This window comes from Monodelphis domestica, chromosome 6 (genome assembly GCF_027887165.1).
Source record: "Monodelphis domestica isolate mMonDom1 chromosome 6, mMonDom1.pri, whole genome shotgun sequence".
NCBI lineage: Eukaryota > Metazoa > Chordata > Mammalia > Didelphimorphia > Didelphidae > Monodelphis > Monodelphis domestica.
Genome location: NC_077232.1, coordinates 28,374,381 through 28,399,627, shown reverse-complemented (window position 1 = coordinate 28,399,627; position 25,247 = coordinate 28,374,381). Strand labels below are relative to the sequence as shown.

General features: G+C 47.4%; 1 protein-coding gene across 6 annotated transcripts in view; it reads left to right on the top strand.

Annotated features, from left to right (window-relative positions):
* ATG13 (autophagy related 13) overlaps positions 1–25,127 on the top strand; it is a 36,387-nt gene extending 11,260 nt beyond the window's left edge. For 3 of the 6 annotated variants that reach the window (XM_003341564.4, XM_016423493.2, XM_056801854.1), the window contains 17 exons: positions 4,665–4,746; positions 5,753–5,833; positions 6,329–6,448; positions 7,282–7,328; positions 8,334–8,474; positions 12,545–12,585; positions 13,075–13,171; positions 13,509–13,607; positions 14,287–14,380; positions 16,884–16,982; positions 17,678–17,788; positions 18,208–18,344; positions 19,299–19,413; positions 19,898–19,975; positions 20,172–20,300; positions 20,998–21,126; positions 22,701–25,127. In XM_003341564.4, the coding sequence (XP_003341612.1) occupies positions 4,678–4,746; positions 5,753–5,833; positions 6,329–6,448; positions 7,282–7,328; positions 8,334–8,474; positions 12,545–12,585; positions 13,075–13,171; positions 13,509–13,607; positions 14,287–14,380; positions 16,884–16,982; positions 17,678–17,788; positions 18,208–18,344; positions 19,299–19,413; positions 19,898–19,975; positions 20,172–20,300; positions 20,998–21,126; positions 22,701–22,778 (1,665 nt within the window). In that variant the 5' untranslated portion in view covers positions 4,665–4,677 and the 3' untranslated portion in view covers positions 22,779–25,127. The remainder of the gene's footprint in view (positions 1–4,664; positions 4,747–5,752; positions 5,834–6,328; positions 6,449–7,281; positions 7,329–8,333; positions 8,475–12,544; positions 12,586–13,074; positions 13,172–13,508; positions 13,608–14,286; positions 14,381–16,883; positions 16,983–17,677; positions 17,789–18,207; positions 18,345–19,298; positions 19,414–19,897; positions 19,976–20,171; positions 20,301–20,997; positions 21,127–22,700) is intronic. The other 3 variants (XM_016423494.2, XM_016423495.2, XM_056801855.1) reach the window with 3 other exon arrangements.
* Positions 25,128–25,247: the final 120 nt, after the last annotated feature.

The following is a 25,247-nucleotide window of genomic DNA, read 5'->3' as shown; positions in this document are numbered from 1 at the left end:
TGTCCTTTCTGCATTTGGTGTGACATCTGTGCTTTCATCCAAGTCATTGATAAACGAGGCCAGACTCCTGGGATTTTTCCTTGATTTCCTCCATGTTGACACTGAACCATTAATTCTGTGATTCCAGCTAGCCAACCAGTTTGGAATCCATCTAATTATATTATCATTTATATTCCAGATCACATCCCTTAATTTTTTCTATAAGAATTGTATGAAATACTTTATTAAATACTTTGCCCTTCTCTCCTCCCCATCCCCATCTACTAATTTATTAACTGTCTTAAAAAAAAAAAGCAAGTGCCTCTCATCTGACCTCAAGGACACTGTCGTCTTGGATGTTGTCATTGTTGAGTGACTAAAATAGGAAAGTGATATGGTCTGCCTGAAACTGGGAATTCTAAAAGACAGAGATGAAGAGAGATAATTTTCTATGGTGGACAGCCTGTTTAGAGGCAGCAAAACCTGGTGATAACTGGTTGGAAATGTTCACTGTATGAGGGGAAGCCGTGAGAAAGTCTGCCAGTGTCAGGTCAGAACCAAATTGCAAAGGACTTGAAGTGACAACCAAAGGACTTTGTAGATAATAAGGATCAATGAAAGCATTTCATGCAGGAGCATGATACAGCATAGTGGATTTGGATGCAGAAAGGCCTCTGACACTTAATGTCCCAGTACCCCAGGCAGAATTGGGAGGATCCAGTGAGATATTCTTCATATTCAGCACTTTGTAAAGTACTTCCTAAATTGTTGTTATTCCTGGAGGATGAATGAGGAGAAGCTGTAGCCAGGCTATAGTCTTTGTTTGCTTATTTATGTGAAATCATGTATCTAAATATAAATCTGTATGACTCTGCTTGAGGTGCTAGTGGTTTGAGGATCCTTTTAATAAAGGCACAGCCCTTCAGAGGGCCAAGGGCCCTCACTGAGGAATCACTGACTCACAAGTACTTCAGCATGTTTAGAGCATTTATGGGACTATATAGACAAATATGGCAGAGAATGAAGATGTGTGGGTGGGGCATGATCTGGCCTGGTAGAAGAAGAACCCACAGCTTGGACCAGACTGCTTATTTTATTTTAGAGGGAAGAACTGAATTCTAGACTGATGCAAATGCCTCAGCCTACAGATGGCTCCTGTGACTTGATATAACTTAAAAGTTAATGCAGCTATAGTTAGTTATTAAGTCAGAGGAGTGAGGTCACTTTTGGAAAGATCACTCCCTCTTGGAGCTGGCTGCACCCTTTGGGTTAGTCAAACAGCTCCCTCCATTTTTATAGGATGCTCCTTCCTTTGTCTTAGGGGAAGTCAATATGTCCTAAACAAAATGGATTACCTTTAAATGAATGAAAATTAACGGATCAAGAGCTGTAAGGGGTCAGCTAGGTGGCTCAGTAGATTGAGAGCCAGGCCTACAGATAGGCATTCCTGGGTTCAAATGTGACTGGCCCCAGATGCTTTTTATTTGTATGGCCCTGGGTAAATCACTTAACCTCCATTGCCTAGCCTTTACTTTTCTTCCACCTTGGAACCAATACACCATATTGATTCTAAGAGGGAAGGCATAGTTTTGTTGTTGTTGTTGTTGTTTTTTAAAGCATAGACACAAATCCCAAAGTGAAACCAGTTTGGGTCCTTCAGGAGCCTACATACAGTAGAAGACAAAGGCCTATAGGGGAGCAAGAATCAAAGAAGGATACTTGGCTTTGGAAGGGAACTAGAATGGTGAGTAGGAGCAATAGAAGATTAGATTACAATCCCTTCCTTTTTCAGGAGCAGATTTGATTTGATTATCCTTTCAGAGATGGAGAGAGGGGCACAGAAGTATGTAAGAAGATGCCTGGGAGTATGATTGGGGCTGCCTGAAATAGGGGGTTGGTGAGACTCTTAAGAATCATTGAGGGGGGGCAGCTGGGTAGCTCAGTGGATTGAGATCCAGGCCTAGAGATGGGAGGTCCAAGGTTCAAATCTGGCCTCAGACACTTCCTAGCTGTGTGATCCTGGGCAAGTCGCTTGACCCCCATTGCCTAGCCCTTACCACTCTTCTGCCTTGGAGCCAATACACAGTATTGACTCCAAGGTGGAAGGTAAGGGTTAAAAAAAAAAAAGAATCATTGAGGGGACTAGTGAAAGGTCCTGGCAAGAGTTCCACTGGTGAAGGGGTGAAATTCTGTCTTTATGTTTCCCACCTCACTGAGGAATTTTAAGTGGGTACCTAGGTTTAATAGGCATTTCCAAACCCATCAATATCTACCCTCTTTCAGCTTTAGTCTCTTTGCTTCTAAACATTCTTAGGCTTCTGTACAATTACAAATATATTCCTGCTTGTCCCTTTGATGATATGTGCCTGGGAATCCTTAATTCCTCACCAGTCACTCAACTCCTCGGCTGTTCTCATTCCCTCCAAACTCAGTCACCTCCTGATTCTATAGCCTCGTCTCAGATTTCGTCTTCATACTTCTCTCTTCCTCCAGAAACAGTCTTCCTTTGCTTCTCTGATTCTGGATTGATGGCTTCTTTTCCCCTTTGCTAGCACCACTTGCTTCCCTTCTTCCTTCATCTTGGAGGATTCTTCAAGACTCTTAACTTTTGCCCTCTCTCCTGTTTCCACTGATTTAATCCACTCCAATTGCTTCAGATATCACCTCAATACAAGTAACTCCTAAATCTGTATCTCTAGCCACAGCCACAGAGAGGTTTGCCATTTCCTTTTCCAACTCAGATGAAGAAACTGAGGCAAACAGAACCACATAGCTAGCAATTGGATGAGGTCAAATTTGAACTCAGGATGTGTCTTCCTGACTCTAATCCTGCCATTGTATCCACTGGGCCATCTAGCTACCTATTAATAATCTGATATTTCAAGGCACCACTCAGGGTTGCCTCTCCTTCTTTGATCACCTTCGTAGTAAGTAGTCACTCCCTTAGTGGCATTCTTTATCTGTGATCTTTTTCTCCTCTCCTAGGTTATCAAGTCTTGAGGGCAGAGACATGACTTTATAACCATGTGTGTACCCTAAGCATCGTGACTTGCACATAGTAGCATTCCTTTAATTAATTGATTTAGAAATCCTGCATCATTTTAGTTAACAAATAGCTTGGCATTGTTGTACAGTTCTATCATAGACCATTTCGTGCTTCCCATCTGAGAGTTTTTCCCTGGAGTTTCAATTAGTCACCAGGCTCATCTTTATTTCCTATTATAGAACATAGCTGCTAGCTATTAAACTGTTGCCACAATATGAATGTTGGCTAAAATGATTTCTCTCTGCAGGAGCTTATAAAATGCTTGGGCTACCTTTTGGGGCCAGGCACTGGGCAGGTTAGGGTTGAAGAGGTGCTATTTGTAGTAAGGACTAATAATCTTTGTGCCTGCCAGGTCTTTGGGGGAAGCAGGTTGCTTTCCAGCCAGGCCTTGAGGGATCTACACAGTGTCTAGTTTTCCTAATGAATGGAATTTCCTAATTTCTCTTCAGTCTGTAAATGAAACTCGTCAGCATTTTGGGAAAAGGTACCTTGAAAATCAGTGCTCCAATATCACAGTGGGTGAGATGGAATCTGCCTTCCTTTTTCAGTTCTCTATTCACACTTGCATGCGTACACACCAAATAACTACCAGTGTAAAAGAGAGTTTGTATTTCTGTTGTACTTTGAGTTTACGAAGTGCTTCCCCCTGAGAGAAGCTAATGTCTTCATTTTATAGAAAAGGAAACTGAGGCTCAGATTCAGTAGCCTGTCCAAGGTGCTGTCATTGGCTGCTGTCAGAGCCAGGGTTTGAACTCAGACCCCCCCCCCCCCAAACCTCTGCTTCAAGTTGATCGCTCCCTTTGTCCTCCACCAGATTACCACATGGGTATAGGTGATTTGTCCCAAGCCAAAACCTCCAAAAGCCGGCATTTCTGATGTCCCCTGATACAAGTCTGTAGTCACTGGGACTGACTCTAACTAGTCTCTACAAAGGCAAATACACCCACAGGAGAAACAACAATCAGTTTGTGGTCATGTGATTGTTCTCTTCTCTGGATCCATCATACCCCTTTCCAGCGTGACATTACTGCACTGTATAATCATTTCCAAGTCTTAGAAGGAAATTCACAGAGAGACCTCTTATTTGACTTTTACCTCACTAGAATTTTTGATCCAACAGAAACTTATATTCCCTCAACATATGGGATAACATAGCATGTTTTCTATATTTCCTGCAAATTTTGATACTCTGCCTTTGTCGGGGAAGAGCAGAATTCTCCTGCGCCAAGTTGATGTTCTGCACTAACTAATCCTTTTCTGAAGTAGATTTTTGTCAGAGAGAATAGATGATGGGCCCCAACTGTGGCATAACATGTCCAACATGAACGGTGTGTTGGTTCTTTTGCTCAGCTGCACTTCCTGGCCACTTCCTGGGCTCTGTTAGAGGGAAGGCATTTTGGGAGGGGACAGCTTGCCAATCAATTAAAGAAAGGGTGCTTTAATATTCTCCAAACAGAATTTTTGTCTCTTAGTCCTTTTCTCTTTTGCTCTCTTTAAGTAATTAAAGACCCCTCCCCCCATTCCTGTCCTCCCACTTTTCTTGTGCATACATTTAGTGGAGAACCATTTCCATGTATAATTTGATAGAGCTAATGTCCAGACATTGGCATCATACTTCATTTTGTGTGATCTGTTTCAGATTTGTGTATGCAATGGACACTGATCTCAGTTCCCAGGACAGGAAGGACCTGGACAAGTTCATCAAATTTTTTGCCCTGAAGGTAATATGTTTTTCATTCATCTCTTCCTAGATCTATTAGAAATAACATCCATGCTTCTCCCACTTAGGTACACTCTTTTAAAATGTACCATGCATGACAGCTTGCAGCTTGCCCATTTTAGGGGGTAACTGGTATAAGTTCGGTCTCTTGTAAACCAAACTGTGACAGCCTGGGGGTGGTGGAGGGGGTGTAGCTAGGAAGTAGCTTCCAATTTTCCACAGTTACTCGATCCAGTGGGGGCAGACCACAAGGCCATTTGTCAGCAGAAATGTCAGGCAGTAAAACCCCATTTTTTGGCACAGTATGTTCCCGTGGGGTGGGAGGGAATGCAAGTGTTGAGTAGTAACCATGAACATCTTTTAGGCATCTTCCCTTAAGCATATACTCCACCTAACATTCCCATTTTTCACTTTGCTTTAACTTCCTGGCAAATGGGGATTTTTAAACTAAATGTTAAAAGCCAGCAGACCAGAGTGTGTTTTCCTAACTCTTATATGAAGTTCCCTCATTATTGCCATGCTTAACCAATCTGAACATTTTAAAATCCGATTATGAAGTCATTTCAGAGACTTGGCCATCTGGTTACAACTGTGGGTCTGTATGGAGCTTTCTGGTTCAAGCCTGCTCACGATTATATGGGTGCATTGCATTGGATATTCACTTCCTGACTTGGGCTTATGTTCTTGGGAAAACCATGGATACCATATGCAACTTTCCTTCTGCTGAGTGAGAATATCACTTCCTCCATCCTGGCAAACTACAGCTATTTCAGCTGCTTGGCATTAGACCTGCAACGGGGCGTACAGAATTATTTTTTTTATGCAGTTCATCATTCTTTCCTCTTCTGTCCTTGAGCCTTCTGCACTCTAAGAATCTCTTTCTCACAGTGTGTAGTCTAATTGCGACGATAGCCTTCTAACACGTTGGTGTTTATCAGGAGCCGGGAGGTTGTTCTGGGAGACTTTTCAATTATAGCAGCTCTGGGGGGTTTTATTTATCTCTGCAGACTGTCCAGGTGATAGTTCAGGCACGGCTGGGAGAGAAGATTTGTACTCGCTCATCATCCTCTCCAACAGGATCTGACTGGGTAAAGTCTAACTCTTTGTGAGATTATACTGTCCCTCTTTCCACAGAAAGGAGATCGAAAGTGTTCTTCGGTACAATACAAATGTTTTTCAGTGTTAGGATGTCAGGATTTGGGGCCACTGGCTGAACAAAACATGCTCCCCACTCTCAGGCTTTGGTCTTGGGTATGGTTCTTGGCTACTTAGAGCCCAAGATATAAAGGTTTGAAGAGGAGAGCCATCTGTTGTTAAATAGGGGATGGCTGGCTTTAAAGACAGCTAAAGACATATCCTGGCTTGTCCAACTGCACATTTGGAGCTCCATCATAAAAACTCATTTTTAAAGAAAGGGGGAGGTTAGTGAGGGTTTCCACTTTCTGCAAGTAGAAAATGTCTTCTGCCTAACAATAGCAAGGCCTCCCTTGCAATGAAACTTACTTTACATGCCTGTAATGTTCCTCTGGGCAAGCGTCCTTTGTAATGTTTTAGCAATAAAAGTAGTCCTTTTCTTTTTGCAGTTTAACTTAGCCATCAAGGATATTCCAGAGGTCACACATGAGGCCAAGAAAGCATTGGCAGGGCAGCTGCCCGCTGTGGGGAGGTCAATGTGTGTGGAAATCTCTCTCAAGACTTCTGAGGTGAGGAGGCAACTGAGCTACAAATGCCTAGGCCAGCTTGGGATGCCTAGGAACTAAAGAAATCAGGACTTCTCCATAGTAATTAAATCTACCTAGTTTACCCAAATCTTTTCCCTTAAGTAACCAGAATTAAATAGGGTGGCTAAATGGCAGGAAAAAGCTTTTCATCTTATCTGGAATACTGAGAGAATGCCCAGTGGCCAGTCACCACTTGAATCATTAAGAAAGCTCCCCATTCATAAAACTGAGGGCCCAAGAAGTTTGCCCTTAATCTAGAATGAATGTAGTCTTCTACACACTCAACTCACCCAGGCTCCCTCTTAACCTGAGTCTTTCTGTCCTTGTTTGTTATTGATCTTCCTTTAAAAATGATTACGTGAGGGGGAAGCTAGGTGGCTCAGTGGATTGAGAGGTGGCAGGCCCAGAGATGGGAGGTCCTAGGTTCAAATGTGACCTCAGATACTTCCTAGCTGTGTGATTTGCCTAGCCCTTACCACTCTTCTGCCTTAGAACTAATACCCAGTATTGATTCTAAGACACAAGGTAAGGGTTTATTTATTTATTTATTTTTTAGCCATCACATGAGTTTACCAGAACACTTTGTATTAGTGGAACTGAAGGGTTGTCACTTGAGCCAACACCTTCCATACCCATTGGGTCCAAGCCCTGTTTCTAGGCAAGTTGCCGGGGGGCAGGGGGGTGAGGGGATGATGCCTTACTTCACTGTGTCTGCTACTCTAGGCCCCCTCTATTGCCATAGTGTCTGGATTTAACTAGCATGATTCTTCAGGTGACTGAAAAAGTGATTGCCGTTCTCTACTCATTATTTACAGGGAGATTCCATGGAACTAGAAATTTGGTGTCTTGAAATGAATGAAAAGTAAGTGTGTTTTCAGGTTCCAGAATCTTAGGGGTTCTGTGAGGGAGTGTACTGTATGGAAGAGAGACCAGAAGCTGTATCCCATCTAATGCCCGCTGGATGGAGATATGGCCTGCCAAGGGAGCACCCCTCCAGGGGGATTTCCTGTTCAAAGAAAAGGAAACAAAGGAGAAGGGGGGAGGGGAGGTGTTTTATTTTCCCAGAGAACAGGTAATATTCTTGTGAAATGGGGGGGGGGGGCTCTTGTGACCTGTGTACTTCTTTTGTCTGGTCTTTGTCCAGTAAGATTTCCATATGACCCTCCCATTAAAACCAGGTGTGTGATAATCCTAGGATTTCCCCCTCCGTTTTTTTGTCCTTTAAAAGTAGGTCAACAAAGTTCCTGTCTAAACCTTTAAAGAAAGAATGTACAAAGAAATGAAAACAATAAAGTATAAATCTATTTCTTTGCTACATATGAGTTATAGGTTATCTGTTAAACTCCCACAAGCAGGCTAGTCTCCTACATCTCCTTTTCAGTCCAGGCAGCTCTGATCTTCCTCTTAGTGAGAAAAAAAAATTGCCCTTGAGGTTTGCATCTCTGTTCCATATAATTAAACTTAGGAATCACTACCTTCAGGATTGTTTGGGCTAGAGGGATAACATCAGAATTGGTGGGTGGGTCAGAGGAGACACCTGCTTCCTGCCTTCCTCAGCCTGCTATCCCTAGGTCAGGACAAAGCTCTCCTTTAGGAATGTGATGGCATTATCTATTTGTGGCATTTGATTCTCCTATCTACCACTGGCCTTGACCAAAAGGTAGACCCAGACCAGCTCCAGAAACTTCTGGAGGGGGATGGATTTGGGAAATGATCCATTTTCCATTTCTTGGGAATATTCACAACCAAGTCCACCTCTGACTCTGCTCCCCTCCCATTTAATGTGTCTCCTTCCAGTGCAAGCTTTCTCCTGCAATTATTGGATGGAAAAGGAACAAACTAACACCTTCTCCATGTTCCTGCCTAGGTGCGACAAAGAAATTAAAGTTTCCTACACTGTGTACAATAGGCTGTCTTTACTGCTGAAATCTCTGCTTGCTATCACTAGAGTAACACCAGCCTACCGACTCTCCAGGAAGCAGGGCCGGGAATATGTCATCCTCTACAGGTAAAGGGGATTAAGTAGTTCACCTCACCCTTGTTCCGTAGCCTTCATGTGGTCACCTGACTGGCTTTGCCCACAGCTCATGTCCAGTGCGCCCCCAGGCCCATAATCAGACCCTTCTGTACCCATGTTCCCAGGAAGTCTAATCCTCTAGAGCCCCCTCCAGTGGGCCTCGTGTACTTATCTTTAGAATGGAAGCTCCTTGCGGGCAGAAAATGTGTTCATTGTGTCCCCAGCTCCACATTTGGCACATATTAAGTGCTCTTTACTCCTTCACTCTCTTTTCTTTGCTGTTTCCTGGTTTACAAAGCTCTTTCCTCCAACCCTGCCATCCTGGGAGGGAGATTTACAGCAAGTAAACAGACCAGGAAAGTCCCATTCCCAAAAGGGAAATGATTTGCCCAGGGCTTCTCTCTCTGACCTAATTTGAGAGCCATTGTCCAAGGCCAGTCCAACATCCCCTTCCCAGGCTTGATCCCTGTGGATGAGCTTTTAGGTTCTTACTAAGAAGTGAATAACTCTGTTAGGAATTAGAGGAGATTAGAATTAGGAATTAGAAGAGACCTTAAAAGGCCATCTTGTCCACCTTCTGCCTTCATCCTTTTTGAAATACATTTATATTGTGTTTTCTATCACCTACATTTCCCATGTTCCCTCCTCTTAACCTCCCCCTCCCCCCATTGAGCAGTCAAAGGAAGAATTTTTCAAATGGAAAAAAATGTATTTTCTTTTTTTTTTTTTTTGCAAAATTAAACAATATATTCTGCCATTCTGTGCAGTATTTCACACCCAAAGGCTCCCTGTGCCCAAACTTTCTTTTTCATGATCATTTTATAGCATTTTGTTTTTTTCTTATTGTTCCTTATGTTTCCATGATAGTGATAGGTCATTGAGCTACAAATACTGAGGCCAGCTTGGGATGATTGAGGCCTAAAGAAATCAGAAAAAATTCCATATTGTTTTCTTGATTCTGTTTACTTCACTTTGCATCAGTTCATCCAAGTCTTCCTGGTTTCTCTATATCCATCATTTCCTAGAGTATCGGAATATTTCATTGTATTCATAGACCACAATCCCCAATCTGTGGGATCTGACTTGATTTCCAGTTTGTTGCTATTACAGCAAACATTTCCTGCCTCCATTTTTATCCCAAATAAATGATAGTTTTCCAGGAACACCCAAATATTCCCAGTCGCAGTCAAATGGAAAGTGACTAGTCTAAACCAGAGGTATCAAACACAGGGAATAGTACTCTAAGTATAGCCAGAACCAGATTAAAAAGTGGAGAACCAGGCTTAGAGATAGGAGATCCTGGGTTCAAATTTGACCTCAGACACTTGCTAGCTATGTGACCCTGGGCAAATCACTTAACCCCCATTGCCTAACCCTTATCACTCTTTTGCCTTAGAATCAACATACAGTATTAATTCTAAGATGGAAGTTAAGGTAATATATATATTTGGAAACTGTTTATTAAAATAAAATAAAAGATGTTAAACAGGTAGCTTTCTAGTCCGTAGGTTAGCCATGGGGATCCTTATGTATAGTTTCATTTGAGTTTGGCACCCCGGTCTAGGACCATGACTTCTTAACTCATTGATAAGAATACCGAAGTACCATAGAACTTAAATGTACCAGTGGCTTAGGCCTCTTCCTTCACCCATGTGACCATCCAGCCTTCGTGTCAGAGAAGGTAATGAAGTGATTGTGGCATGCCTGACTTTGTTCTTCCTCAAGTTGGGTTAGTTGTTTTCTCATCAGTTGGGGTCTTCTGGACTGGCAGGACTGGCTGACAGTTGTCCCTCCCGAGCCCTCCCATGAGAGAGAAGCCACTACACCCAAAGCAGTCTGTGCCGCTCAGGGCAGGCTCATTGCTTAATAAGTCTTTCTTTCTGTTGAGCCAGTATTCCTAGCTTGCTCTCTGGGGCCAAGCAGACTCTTAACACTTTTCCCACAAATGCTTTGAGATGACTTCTCCTGCCACCACCAGCCCCCTTCTCCCCTTAACCCAGAGTCTTCTCTTCTCTAAGTTAAATAGTGCTAGTTCTTTTAGCTAACCCACTTTTGGTCAGATTTGGAGGCCCTTCCCTGCTCCTAAATAGTCTGAATTATTGTGACACTTTATTGAACCTATAGTAACTGATTTGGAATACTTCAGGCTGTTCCTTTTCTCTTCCCCCCCCCCCCCCCCCCTTCAGTCCTTTGGAAAGCTGAATCCTTACAAATGCTTTAAAAATAGTGTCTGGAAAGGGCAGCTAAGTGGATAGGGAGCCAGGCCTGGAAGCAGGAGGTTCTGGGTTCAAATTTGGCCTCAGACATGGCCTAGCTGTGTGACCTTGGACAAGTCACTTAACCCTTATCACCTGGCCGTTACTGCTCTTCTGCCTCGGAACCAACACTTATTATTGATTGTAAGGCAGAAGGTGAAAGTTTTTTAAAAAGCCAAGCAAAGAAATGTCTGATCCTTTCAGCCAAGTGCTCTTTAAATAAATAATTGATTGACTGATGCCAGGGCAGTCTCTTAAGAATATCTGCCAGGGAGGCAGCTGGGTAGCTCAGTGGATCGAGAGCCAGGCCTAGAGATGGAAGGTCCTAGGTTCAAATCTGGCCTCAGACACTTCCCAGCTTTGTGACCCTGGGCAAGTCACTTGAGCCCCATTGCCTAGCCCTTACCATTCTTCTGCCTTGGAACCAATACGTAATATTTGATTCCAAGGTAAGAGTTTTTAAAAAAAGGGTATCTGTCAGTTCCCTGCAGAAGCACATCATTTGTTTTTATGGGCCAGAATGCCTCCTAGTTTTCCTCTCCTATACCTGATTATCATTTGAAGCATGGGCTTTTTCATTAGCCCCTGGGTCTCCTGCAATAAATATTCGTCCATTTTTCTACTTCTATTTTCTGCTCTTGTCTTTGCAATATTGCCTGCCTTCTTCATTATAGGGAGGTAGGTAGCACCACAGCCCGGCACCTCCATGAGTATTTAGTTTGTTACTATAAGTAACCTAGGAAATAATTATAAATTTTAAAAGATTCCTTTTCAGATGGCCTATGAGTCAGACTTTTCACTAATGTCAGCTTCCTGAGATGAACAAAATTTAAAAGCTTCTTACTGTATTTTTAAAAGCTGAAAGTTAAGCTAATTATCCCAGATTAGAAATCTCATTGGGTTGGGAAATCTGGTTTCCCAGTTCACATGCTTGCCTTGTTTTTATGGGGAACAAAATGTGAATGATGACTCCGCCACTCTGGCTAGTGTCTTTTAGAATAATCTTAATTATCACCTCTCAGCTAGGTGTTTTTGATTCTGTGAGCAGCTTCCATTGGACTCAAAGGTTGGCAGCTAGATGGCGGTGGATAGAGCATTGGGCTTGAAATTAGGGCTAGTTGTGTGACCCTGGGCAAGTCACTTGACCCTGTTTGCCTCAGTTCTTCATCTGTCAAATGAGCTGGAGAAGGAAATGGTAACCACCCTAGTATCCCTGCCAAGAAAACCCCAAATAGGGACACAGAGAGTCGGACACACCTGAAAGGTGGCTGAACATGTGAGGTTCCCTAGCAAGTACACTGTTGAAGAAAGAAGAGATCCACAAGAGTTCCTAATCTTTCATTATGACTAAGAATTGGGTAAGTTAGCACCAGGCAGTAGCAGGCCTTTGTTAACACTGTGTAGAGCCCTGGGAGCTCAGAGAAAGGAAGACAGCCATATCCATGCAAGCGGGATCCAAGTTGGATGGATGGTCATCCCAGAGGGAAGGCACTAGCATTTGCAGTGTTGATGGCACCCTTCTCTTTGGAGTGCTGAGACTAGAACCCCACCTATTGTTGAAACTCAGAAATAAGGAACAGCTAAGTGGCTCAGTAGGTAGAGAGCCAGGCCTAGAGACAGGAGGTCCTGGGTTCAAATCTGGCCTCAGACACTTCCTGGCTTGTGATCCTGGACACATCACTTAACCCTATTTCCCAGCCTTGGAACCACTACTTAGTATTGATACTAAGATGGAAGGTAAGAACTTTTTTAAAAGAAAGAAGAAAAATCCAAATTCATGCAGCATTCCTTTATCTCCTTCTACAGGATATACTTTGGAGAAGTCCAGCTGAACGGCTTAGGAGAAGGTACTGTCCTGTCTGCACAGCCAGCATATTAGTGGCCCTTTTCACTGTGTAAGATGCTACCCCAGACCCTTCAGTGGGGGTCCATGGAAGAGCCAGGCCAGCTGTTTCTGGGAGAGCTCATGACTGTGTCACCCAAGGGTCTCCCCTCCTCAGGGACAGCTCCTGGACGGGCTCACTTCTGGCAAGGCAGCTTCATTGCATCTACCCCTCACTGTGCGTGAGACAGAACTCCGCACAGGCATAACCAACCGTAGAATACTTCTTAGACTCCTCAACTTGGACCTCTCATCTCTCTGGAAAGCCAGTGTCCTTCTGACCTGGAAGTTTCCTTGTCCTTGGCCATTTGATGCCTGTGTGAAAGAAAGCAGAGTCCTCGGACTATAGGGATTTTCATCTGTGTGTAATTCAGGGAAAGGCCAGCACTCAATGGGCCTGAAGGAAATCGTAGATTATCTCTAGAAGGAAACACTAAGCTTCCTTTTCTTCTAGGTTTCCAGACTGTCCGAGTTGGTACGGTAGGCACTCCAGTAGGCACCATCACACTGTCCTGTGCCTACAGAATTAACCTGGCCTTCATGTCTACCAGGTGAGCAGGAGCCTAGAGCATCCTCCCCTTTCTTGAGCTTTGTGAACTGAGCCTACATGCCAGCTATGCTCCCTCCTCCTGTGTAATCCCCTCCCCCCCTTCCCATATGAAGCTTAAGATCTTCGAAGGAGAGAGAAAGAGAGAGAGCAAGAGCAAGTAAAACCGCCCCAAGCAGAGTGAGTAGCTCAGTGCCCCAGAGCCTGTTGGTCCAGGATCTCAGGTTTGGTGGAGGATCGTGACGTGGCAAGGCTTAGGACACTTGTGGACCTACTAGCAGATGCCAGGGGAAGGGCCAGAAACCACGCTAACGTAACACCATCTGCTTGTTGCCTTGCAGGCAGTTTGAGAGGACCCCACCTATCATGGGGATTGTCATTGATCATTTTGTGGACCGTCCCTATCCCAGCTCCTCGCCCATGCACCCCTGCAACTACAGGTGAGGAAACAAGAAGGGCACTAACGGCCCCCAGCTTGCTTGGCCTGGCAAGGCCCTGCCTGCAGCACTCGTGGACGAGCAGGGGCCACGTCCCTTCTGTCACCTCTAGGAAGGGCCCTCCCCGGCAGACCTGGCTCTCTCGAGCCTTGGGTATCAGTGTTTGTGGTGGTCGTGCTTCAGACTGTCTTGGTAGTGAGGACTCTGGTGTCTTCAGGTATGGCGTGGTTAGCAGGCTCCTCAGTCCACGGGTGGTTTTCAGAGGCCTGTTCTGCCAGGGGCCAGCGAGGTCCCTAGTGAAAGGGTTTTTTAGAATTGGAACAAAGGCGTATCACCCGGTGCTGCTGCTCAGGGAGTGACTCTGGGCCTTGAGTAAGTCAGTGCTCACAGTCTTTTTGTGGCACGATGAAGGCTAGGGAGTCGTGGGGCAAGGAATTGATTGGCTAGAACACCCGGGCCACGTGTCTGCACCACTGCTCTCGTCTTCCTCCTTTTTCGATGATCATTCTTCCGCTTGCCTCGTTTGCTAGTATTAAATAAAGACCATTTTTAGACATTTGTCGTTCCTGTTTTAACACTGATTCTTTACCTGAAAACTCCCCTTCCTTCCATTCCCACACACTCTCTGCTTTTGTTCTTTCTGAAGTCATCCACACTGCTATGAAGTGTCCTCTTTTCCTAGGACGACTGGAGAGGATGCTGGGGTAACGTACCCATCTGTGGAAGACTCCCAGGAAGTGTGCACCACCTCTTTCTCCACCTCCCCTCCATCCCAGGTAGGAGGAAGTGAGAGGTTCTTGAATGCCTTAAGAGCTTGATTACATGGCAGGCCAGGCTGCCCTGTGGCTGGAGGGTGGGAGGTAGTGTGGACCGGCCATGGCCAAAACCGGATGGTGATTGGGCTCACTCCTGAGAGTCCTCGTGGCTCCCGATGTCACAGAAGGTTGAGCTCACACCCGGGTTTTGACACTAGTCCAGGGAAGGCCAGTCTCTAGTCAAGAGTATTTCTTTAGTGTCAGATGCCAAGTCAGTGGAGCCAGGCAGAGTGGTGTCCTCAACAGCCTTGGTCAGGAAAGCATTTCCCCTGCCTGTGCCCTTGGGCTGGGGTGAGAGGCTTGCTCGGCCATCAGAGATGGCCCCCAGTGCCACTGCACCCACCACCCTTAACTGAACCTTGCCTCTAGTTCCAGGCTTATCCTGGCTCATATTGGAGGGGCCCCTGAGCCCATGGGGGGTTCTTAGCAGTCTGACACAGTGGGCAGAGCACCCTTACTGCCTTTTGCAGCCTCTGGAAAGTGAAAAGGCTGGCCTGCTTTCTTCAGCCAGTGCTGGGGTGGGAGAAGGGGGGGGGGGTCCAAAGCAATGAAACATTTTTCAGCAGTTGAAATTTTAAGCAGTACGTGGCCAGCGATGTGGCCCAGCTCTGGAAAACCAGTTGGGTGCTCTTTCCATTCCATGCAGAAATACAAGAGGGCACCTAAGCCTAAGCCACTCCATTGATCAGGTTCAAGTGAATCCTGTTGGCTCTAGTTGTGAACTGAGTGATGCCGGCCTATCAGCTGACAGGAGAAAGAGGAGGAGGTCGTACCACCACCACCCTTTTCCCCCAGCGATCTGACAGGCAGTGCCTTTTGGAGAAAGGCAGGTGGAGGCCAGGGTGCTTTCAGCACAGATCTGAGCCATTTCTTCATTGTAACCCTGCCTGCTACTGAGGCTTCAGGTTTAACAATTCTGCCCCTATTTTTGCTACATAAGATGAGCTGTTATCTCCTCAGTGAACCTTGTGGGCTCTAATTAGCTAATTAAAGCTGGAACAAGACCTAGAAGAATCCATAGCACCATTGGTGGTCACTCAGTGTTGACTTGTTTAGCCCATAACATATGCCAGGCACTACACTAAATGGTGGAGGGAGTACAGAAAAGGAAAAAGACAGTCCCTGCCCTCATGGAGCCTGTAGTCGAGGACACCATGTGCAACAAATACGTACAAAGCAAGCCAGCTACAGAATAAAGAGGAAATATAATGGGGAAGGCTCTGGAATGAAGAGGAGCTGGGGACGACTTCCTGTAGAAAGTGGGATTTTAGTGAGGATTTAAGGGAGGTCAGCAGTGGGAGCAGAGGAGGGGGTGTGCGAGAAGACTGGAAAGGTAGGAGGAGGCCAGGTTATGAAGGGCTTTGAATGTCCAACAGAGCATTCTTTACTTGGCTTTGGAGCTGACAGGGAGCCACTAGTGTTCATTTAATAGGGGAGTGACATGATCCTGCCTATGCTTTGGTGGCTGACTGGAGGGTGGAGAGATGGGCCCCCCAGACACCCCCTCCCCAACTATTGGATGGCCAAGTGGGAGAGGATGAAGACAGAGTCAGGGAGGAAAGGGGGCTTCTTTGAGAGATGCTGCAGAGGTGCCATCAACAGGCCTGGGCAGTACTTTGGGCCTAAGTGCCCAGAGCTGGTGAGGAGTCCAGGATGATGTCGAGGTCGTGACTTTGGGGGACTGGGAGGATGAGGTGTCCTCTGGAGTTATAGAGGGGGAGAAGGTTCTGTTTGGGCATGTTGAGTTTCAGCTGTCTTATTGGATATCCAGCTTGAGGTGTCTGAAAAGCAGTTGGAGATGTGAGATTGGAGATGCGAAGGGTAGATTTCAGAATCATCAGCCTGGTAATTACATCCATGGGGGTGATGAGATCTCCAAGGGAAGTGAGCTAAAGGAAGAAGAGAAGAGGGCCCTGAGGGACACCAGGTCGTTTGTGAGTGACAATTAATGGCCATGCCAGGCGGCTACAGAGAGCTCAAGAATGAGGCCTGAGAAAAGGCCTTTACTCTAATTCCAGTTGATTTTCTGGTTGTCAGAAGCAACTCTAGAAATTTGACTTCCAGCCTTGAAGCTAGCCTGCTTAGTCTTTCTTAGCAGACAGCCCACTCCCACTCAGCCCCTTCTAGCACAGGATTCTCTCCTCAGGAAGAAGGCCAGCAGGTTCTTGTTTCCAAAATTTAATAAAGCAAGAGAAAAGGCCCATATTTGGTGCCAAAGAACATGTGCTGAAATCTCCACTTTGCCCTCATTTCCTCCTATGAACATTGGGGGCTGATCCAGGCCCTTCCAGAGGTCACAGCCACTTTTCAGTCCTCTGCACTTAGCTTTGGGTTACCACCAGAACACTGGGGCCAGCTAGAAGGCAACTGGCCTTCCCTTTCCAGGCCTTTGCTCCTCCAGCTACTCTCCACTCTGTTCTCAAGTTCTTTCTTCCTCTCTTGTTTCTTCTGTGTCTGTGTCTAGTGTGTGTTCACTGTCAGTAAGGCATATTTTCAGACCCCTACTCCTGTGGTGACGGATACTCTGAGGGTCCCCATGGCAGGACTGGCCTTTTCCCACCAAGTGAGTCCGTGATGGGAAGACAGGGAATGCGGTACCTTTTTAAAAAAAAAAAGTTGTTATTTTGTGCCACTTAATACTCCCCAGTGCCCTTTTGGATTTATGGGATTGTTATTCTAGAATGGGTGGTTTGGTTTTACAGGGAGAACCAAGACCTTAATAACCCAAAATAGGATCTGCATTTGGCCCTCCTCCTTCCATTGATGTGATAAGTACAGGGAGTTATTTATATCTTGTTTCCAAATAAACAATTCTAGGCTGGTAATCTTTCCATTTTTAAACTATAAACAAAAGGGTGAAAGGGTTAGAACTGAGAAGACCAGCTTCTGTTACAAAGACTCACCAAGGACAGCCTTGGAGAAAGGGAAAGATTTTGGAGACACACTAATATTAGTGACTCCAAGAGAGCTCCAGCCTAGTTCTCCTGGCTGTCAACCCAGAAATCCAAACTTTGTCAAAAAGCAAGCCAACTGGTGTCTACCAATCCCCTCACCCCTCTTTAGTTTCTGTTTCTTTTTACCTACAAAGAAATGTCCGCATCTGTTGAGCCTTGGCCCAGGGCCCCAGAGCGTGTCCTGGGATGCTGGGTAACTCTGCTTTCTCATGGGTCTTTACACCTGCTCACACTGTTGGACTTGTCCAATTTCTCCTCCCTCTCTCCCTCCCTTTGCCTTCTCTCTTTTTCTCTCGCTCATTAGCTCGCAAGCTCTCGCCTTGCCTATCAGCCTGCTGCTCTGGGAGTTGGATCAGCTGAGCTCGCTCACCCAGTGGTCTTTGCTGCTGGCTCGAGTGCTGCCCACCCTCACCAGGTATCCATGAAGGCAGGAAGGAAGCCACCCGTGTGGCTGTGGGGGATCCCTTCACCACACACACACATCATGAGTATTTGCAAGGACTCACAGTGAAACCCTCCAGATAGATTTCCCTGCCTAAATGAGACTTAACTGACATCACTCCAGAGATCTTTGGGTTGTAGGTGAGATGAGTTTGGAAGGTTCACTCATAGGAATCTGAGAATTCCAGTGGAGAAGGTTCCCCCACCCCAGGTGTGCCTCTTTCTTTCATCTTGCTGCAGTCATTGGCCTGGAGGTTCCTTCCCACAAGATGGCAGCACTGCTAGCAAAAAGGCTTGAAACCAGATAGCCAGTGTAACAGGATCTGAGTGAGGCTCCCCTCCTAGCTGGCATGCTATAATCACTAACTGAATCTTTATTGTTCCTCCCTGGAGTTAATGGTTCCAGGGAAAGAAGGTGGGGTGCCCCTGGCTCCCAGCCAGCCTGCCCATGGCACCCAGGCCGACCATGAGAGGATGGCAACCTGTACCCCTTCTGATGGTGCCCACTACATCGTCACTCCTTCCAGCAGGTAAGTTTACTGTCAGTCTGGCCCTGAGCCCCCTCTGGAAGATCCTCGGCTCCCCCAGCCTCGAGCTGTTCCTGATTAGAGGCAGACACTGCTTTGCCCCGAACACAGGCTCCTGAACAAGTTCCCAGAAAGGATTGGGTCTGGAAGATCCTGGGTGTGAGGCACTTAGCACCCATTGGCCATTCCCTAGCCATGGTACAGCTTTGGTACATGGGTACAGTACTGTGCTCTGATCTTATTCCAAACACTCTTCTCTTGTCAAAGCCATTACTGAAGAAAGCTTCCCCGGATACTTTTCTCTTGCCTCGTGTTCCTTTTCTTAACATCTGTGTGTTTTGGACTCTTGAAAAGCCTATTTTCCTTGCACCCAAGAGCAGGAGAGGCACATAGGGAGTCTAACCTGACACCGTCAGGCAGAGGCTACTAGAATTATCCCCAGTCCCACCCGGTGGGAATCAGATCCAAGACTTGGGTCTTTTCACGAGTGCAGCAGTGGCTTCGTGGTAGTTGGACAGACAGTATGTGGTATTAGGAAAAACGCCACACATTGTTATTTATATTGGATGATTGGAAAGAGAAGAGAAAAGATCCAGAGTTGGCTGTGGGGAAGGTTGGGGACAGCTATGTAGCCCCATGGATAAAATAGCAGACCTGGAGTCGGACGGACTTGGGTTCAAACTGCGCTAAGATACTTCCTAGCTGTGGGACCCTGGGCAAGTCATTTAACCTGATCACCTAACCTTTGCCAGAATTAATTCTAAGAAGGTAAGAGCTTTGGGGTTTGTTTTTTTTTTATTGGCTTAGCTATGTTGGCAGGCACTGTCCAAAATATGCCGATTCCAGCCCATGTGGTGTGTCTGGTATGCATGCCGTTGGGTTCATTGGCCCTACAAGAGGCAGATACATAGGGGCAAAGTAGTCTGACATGCAGCCAACTTTATCTTCCTTTCCTAGTGAAGACACCGAAACGGTATCCAACAGCAGCGAGGGCCGGGCTTCGCCCCGCGGCATCCTGGAGGCTGTCTTAGTTCGGAAAGTGGGAGCTCTTGTCAACAATTCAGTGGATCAGGTGATGCCTCCGGCACTGTTATTTGGGGGAGCTCATGACTTTGAAAGCCTTCTCCCCAAAACAGGAAGAGCTTAGGCCTTATCCTAGAGGTGCCCACCTTGCTCCCACACAGTGCTGGTGAGCTCCATTGAACCTCCTTGTCTGCACTCCAAGCTTCTCCAGGTTCACTGCTTGACTGGCTTTTTGGGTCCCATATTTGCTGAAGTGCCTGCTCGGTACAAGGCACTGTGCTCAGCTCTCAGAGAGGTGGCAGAGTTTCACCGTGATCCCTGCTCTCCATGAGCCCTCAGATGGAGTGGGAGAGTCGGCTTCAGGCAAGATGAGAAGCTCTTGAACAGCAGGAACAGTCTTTGCATCTTTTCCGGTGCCGCGCTCAGGGCTTTGTAGAGTGGATGGATGGATCCAGAATAGTGACTGACCCTTTAGGTGCCTGCACATGCCAGGTGAAAGCTGGCACTGATTCTCTTTTCTTGTACCTTTCCAGGTAACTATGACCAATTTGGACATCCCCTTTGCCATGTTTGCTCCCAAAAACTTTGAGCTGGAGGATAATGATCCCATGGTGAGTATCCCACCGAGGAAGCTACTCCTTCCCTCCTGTGGGCTTCACTACCTGCCCTGGAAGCTTACTCCTGGGCTGGGGCTCCTAACGTTGTCGTCTCCCAAGTCTGTAGCCACCTTTCTGCCAAGACCGGGGATGACTAATGGGAGCCTTTACCCAGGGGACTAAAACAAGACCTTTGTGGTTCCACGAGCAGGTAAATCCTCCCGACTCCCCAGACACTGAATCTCCTCTCCAAGGCAGCTTGCACTCTGATGGGTCCAGTGGCGGCGGTGGCGGCGGCAGCAGCGGGAACACGCATGACGACTTTGTCATGGTTGACTTTGTAAGTTGCTGCCACTCTGACTTGCCCTTTGGGGCCTCTTACGCCAAAGCTCTGGTGGTCCCACAATTCACAAAGCTTGTCCAGTGGTTCAAAGGAACCTCAGTTCTGTGGGCAGGGACGGTGCCATCATGTCGAAACGGGGATAGAGTTTGTCGCCTCCAGCTTCTGAGCACGAGGCCCTCTGGGAGGGAAGCTGTTGCTACTTCTGTCCCAGAAGCCTTTGAGCTTAGTGTAGGCTCTGTCATAGCTGGTATGCAACTGCCACAGAAATGAGAACCCGGAGTGACCTCCCTGCCACTGTGGGGCATTATGAGGAGGCACCAGAAGAGGAACAGGGTCTAGCTCCCAGGATCTGAGGAGTCAGTGGGCTCTGGGCCTGCTTCTTGGCTGAGATTAGAAAAGATTCTCTGCAAGTCTGTTAGCCTTTTAATAAAAACATCTGACCATTAGCATCAATTAAGTTCATGCTGTAGTGCTAGGGATCAGAGACTCATACTAAGGTACCAAAAAAGAAAAGGATTCTCATTTGAAAGCAAGAGCAAAAGAAAGAGGTGGGGCACCAAGTGGAAAAGGGAGCCTTTCCCTAGAGGCGAGATCCAGGAAAGGAAACTGCCTCCCATTTTGTTTTCTGTTTTCCTTAGAGAGAGGCACTGACCCATACTTGTCTTGTTTGTTTTTTTTTATTGTCTTTCTACAGAAGCCGGCCTTCTCAAAAGATGATATTCTCCCCATGGATTTAGGGACCTTCTACCGAGAATTTCAAAATCCCCCTCAGCTGAGCAGCCTCTCCATTGACATTGGGGCTCAATCCATGGCTGAAGACCTGGTATGAAAATCTTCTTCTACCCTACTTTCCTAAGAATCAGATATCTAGAGCTGGAAGAAATCTTGGAGCCTGTCTCTCACTTTATAAGTGAGGCAGTGACTCATCCAAGATCACTAAGCCAGTCCATAACAGAGGTTAGGACCAGCCGTCCTCTCAGATCCGCCAACCCCTTAGGCCCCATGCCGACAAAACCCTCCTAAGATGAGGGCCTTACTTACCCCTCTGTGCCCCAGCTCATTTTTCCAATCTTCTGTTGTCTGTCATCATCACCCTCTGGTTTGGGTGTGGGGAACAGCACACCAAAGTTAGCAGAATGGGAGGCTCAAAACTCCATTCTTGAACAGAGGTGTGAAAGTCTTTATTTCCAGAAGAGGTTTAGGGCATTAAGGGTCCAAGGACTAATGGAGTAGTCTGAGGGGTGAGTCAGAGTTTGCCTATTTATTGAATAGTCACACCCCAGTGAAGGCCTCCCTGCAATGCCCTTCTCTGGTAGGGAGGGCACCCGAGGTACAGTGACCACAGTGACCTGTACGACTGATGTAAATCCAGAATGGAACAGTTCAAGTGACCAGGAATCCCCAGCTGTCCAGAGAGAACAGTGCAAGACTGTTAGAAGAGATTCATAAGCTACAACAGCTAAATGCTTAGTAATAAGAGAGTTTGCAATTTATGCTTAACTGGTGCTAACTGGGGAAGAACACAAGGCTTCAGAACATGGGGGTCCCGTTTCCATCACTGCCCACCTCTGTCATTGCTCCCAGAAATCTGGGGAGGAGGGGCAAAGCTCTCCTCCTGTAATTCTTGAGGCTCAAGTGGGCCCATTGGCCCTGTCTAGTCCACCAAAAGGATCCTGGGCTTCATCCCGAGGGTGGAGAGTGGGATGTTACCCTCTGAAATCTACTTGTTTAGAAGACAGGAGCACCATTTGAGGATCCCATTAAGCCAAGGGGGCAGAGCCAGCTCTCGGCTTTGCTCAGGAATCTGCTCCAGGGTTTGGCCTTCCTTGGCAGGAAGTCTTTGGAAGACTGAAACTCCTTCACCTTGAAGCTTGGAGAGAAGGGCCAGCTGGGCACCATCTTTCTTTTTCAAAATAATAATAGCTCTGCATACTTGAAAAACAATTCATTTGCACTTTGGCTGCCTCTTCTGAGAAGAAAGAGGCCCAGTTCCTCCCAGTTCTGTTATTTAGGTCCTTAATCCTTTTATTTTTGTCTTCTCCAATTTCCAGAGCTCCCTACTCCCAGTCAGCATCTTCTGAAGGGCCCAGCTTGCTGCCTGTTTGTGTGTGACAGTGGGCTCCTCCTCTTTGCCCTGGTGCTTCTGCTTGGCAGGAGCCCACTCTGATACCCACTCGGGCTTTTTCTCTCCGTCATTCCTAATCTCAGTTTCTCTCTAGTTCCCTACTCCTCCCTCTCCCCTCCTCTCTATCTCTTTTTCTCCCTTTCCCTCTCCCCAGGAAGTTTTCTTGCCCCTTTAGGTTGTTACCTTGGCTTGGCCAGTCCGGGGTGTTTCGGATCCTGGTGGGCAGCACCCACAGGGCGGGAGTATCCCTGACCTTCCCACCTTCCTTGCAGGACTCGCTCCCAGAAAAGCTGGCTGTGCATGAGAAGAATGTCAAAGAGTTTGATGCCTTTGTGGAGACCCTGCAGTAAAACCGTCATCCTCCCCACACCCCAGCAGTAGCAGCAGCAGCACCACCACCACCATGAGCCCTTTTTGGGACACCCCTGAGGACAGAGGCCATTCCACCTATCTCTTCTCCCTCGCTCATCTATTATTTATTCAGCTTCAGAGGGAAGAGGCTGCCCCATTCTTGCCTTGGGGCTCTTCCCCAGTGAAATCCAGTGGCCAGCATTGAAGAGGGCCCAGCCCCTCCGCAGCATTCTGTTCTGGGTTATGGCCTGGTCCAGGGGTCAGAAACTATCACAGCTGGAGGAAGATGGGCCACTGGCCCGTCCCCCCGCAATTGCCTGCTTCTCCGTGTATATTCTCCCAGTCTGAGCAGAGGCTCAGCCCAGAACAGCAGCGTCTTTCCTCATCATCACCATCGGCTTTGCCCATAGAATAGAACTGGGCAGCCTCTCCCCTTGGTGTTAAAGGCTCTGTCCAGGGCTAAGGACAGCTGCTAGGACTGTCCTACCCACCACTACTCCGGTGACCCACAAGCAAGAAAGGAAACCGGAAACGTCAGTCCATTGGTGCCCGTGGCACTGTAGAGGCAGACATGACAAAGGCTTGGTAAAAAGCAGGGCAGGAGGAGAGGACCCGTCTGGGGGCCCATCTAGGATAAATGCCTTCCAAGACACTATGCAAGGCGACGTTGGACTGGCGCCGGCTGTAAATAGAAGCTCCTGCCCTGTGTGGTTGGGGCTGGGTCACAGGAGTTGTAGATCAAGATTCTCTTTCCCTTCCTGTCCTGCTCTTTTGCTGCTCTCTGGTCCTAGATAAGCGTTGAACAGTAAATATTTATTGCTTTAAGAGAAAGTTGGATTCTTTCTAATGGTACCTTGGATGTGGGCTGTTTTCACCCAGCTGTGGCCCTGGGAAGGCTGGGTCCTTCCTTGGCCAGCAGGGCCCTCCTCAGAAGAAGCCAGAAGCAGCCCTGCAACACTAGCCACTCTTCGGACCGACCCCACTGGACACCAACTTCTCACTAGTCTGGGGTTCTCCCCACCCCTTCCAAGAAACTGCTGGCTGAGACTGCAAGGTTTTCTTCCTAATGCCACACTGACTCAAGTGGCCGACGACCACATCCTCTGCCATCCCGAGGCAAGGCCCCAGCCCCAGGCCCCTGGGTGCTTCTTGCTGCCTTAGGGTGGAAAAGGCTGAGGGGTTCCTGCTGTGCCCGGGCCTCTGATCCTGAATGACACCCACCACCAGAGCCATCCAAGGGGCTCTGAAGCTAGGAAGCGCGATGCCCATCACCCTGTTTGCTTGCTGGCCGGAACCAGAACCAGAGCCAAAGCCCAGCTATTCTGACCCTTCTGGTTAGTCAGGTGCCTCTCACTGCCAGGCCTTACCTGACATCTTCGCTGGAGGGACTGTTGGCTTCCTTGAACAAGGGCAATTCTCGAGGCAGGCCCAGCGCACGGAGGTGCCGAGCAAGTAGCTGCTGGGGAAACAGCCTTCTCAAGTCCTCGTAGCCAGTGGGGACAGACAAGGCCCGACCTGCACAGCCAAGAGGGGCCCCCCAGTTCAGGCTCAGCTCGTGCCCTGCTTGTCACATAACCACCATGGATTTTTGTGCACAATGTCTACTACTCAGGGGTGATGGCCAGAGCATTTCACTTGGGAACCCTCCTGTCACTAGAGGCCAGTTTCTCCTTGCCTTGAGAGTCCAGTCTGAGGCAGCCTTGGCGCTATATTGGCCTTGATTCCGAGGACAGAGATGAGAGCAATGAAGGGTCAGTCAGTGGTTTGGGCCCACTGTAGGACAATCCTAGAGTCCTGAATTTGGCCCCTCGGCCCCAGCACAGGATGAAGGGGAGGTAGCATGGATCTCGGAACCTTTTCCCCATTTCTGGACTTCTAATTCAGCCCCTCAGATCCCACCTCTGACCAACTTCCTCTTTGCCCCTGCATGAAAATGCTGTGGTGTCCTAGGCAGGAGCACCGTTAGCACGAGTGCTGCCCTCCGCAGGCAATAACTACATAGCCCTTCTCCATTGCCAGTTTGCTCAGGGTAGGAGCTGGGATCTCCCAGGCTCACCAGGACTGGAGTTGAGCATTTGCTTCAAGCAGAGCCCATGGCGGGTGGCATAGTCCAGGCCCGGGCCGTCAGCCTTGCTCAGTGCAAAGGGGTTCGGGCCCTGGACTGGTTCTTGGGTCCCAAATGTCTTCCTGAGGTCACTCAAGCCAGTGGCTGTCAGCACATCCAGGAAAGAGCTGGATGGTGCCCGGCCTGGAGAGAAGCATCTTCACCCCTTGTCTGTTTGAAAACATTGAGCTGTACTTTCAAATATATTCTCAGAAAATTTCCAATAAAATTTTTCTGTACATAAGGAAGTCGTCCCCTTCATTCTCCCTTGGCCAAGGAAGGGCCCCCTGATGGAGAGCCCTGGCCTGTGGTCAAGGCAGGCAGGCTGGGGGCCCTGGACCCAGGGCAGGAGGATGCCTGCACA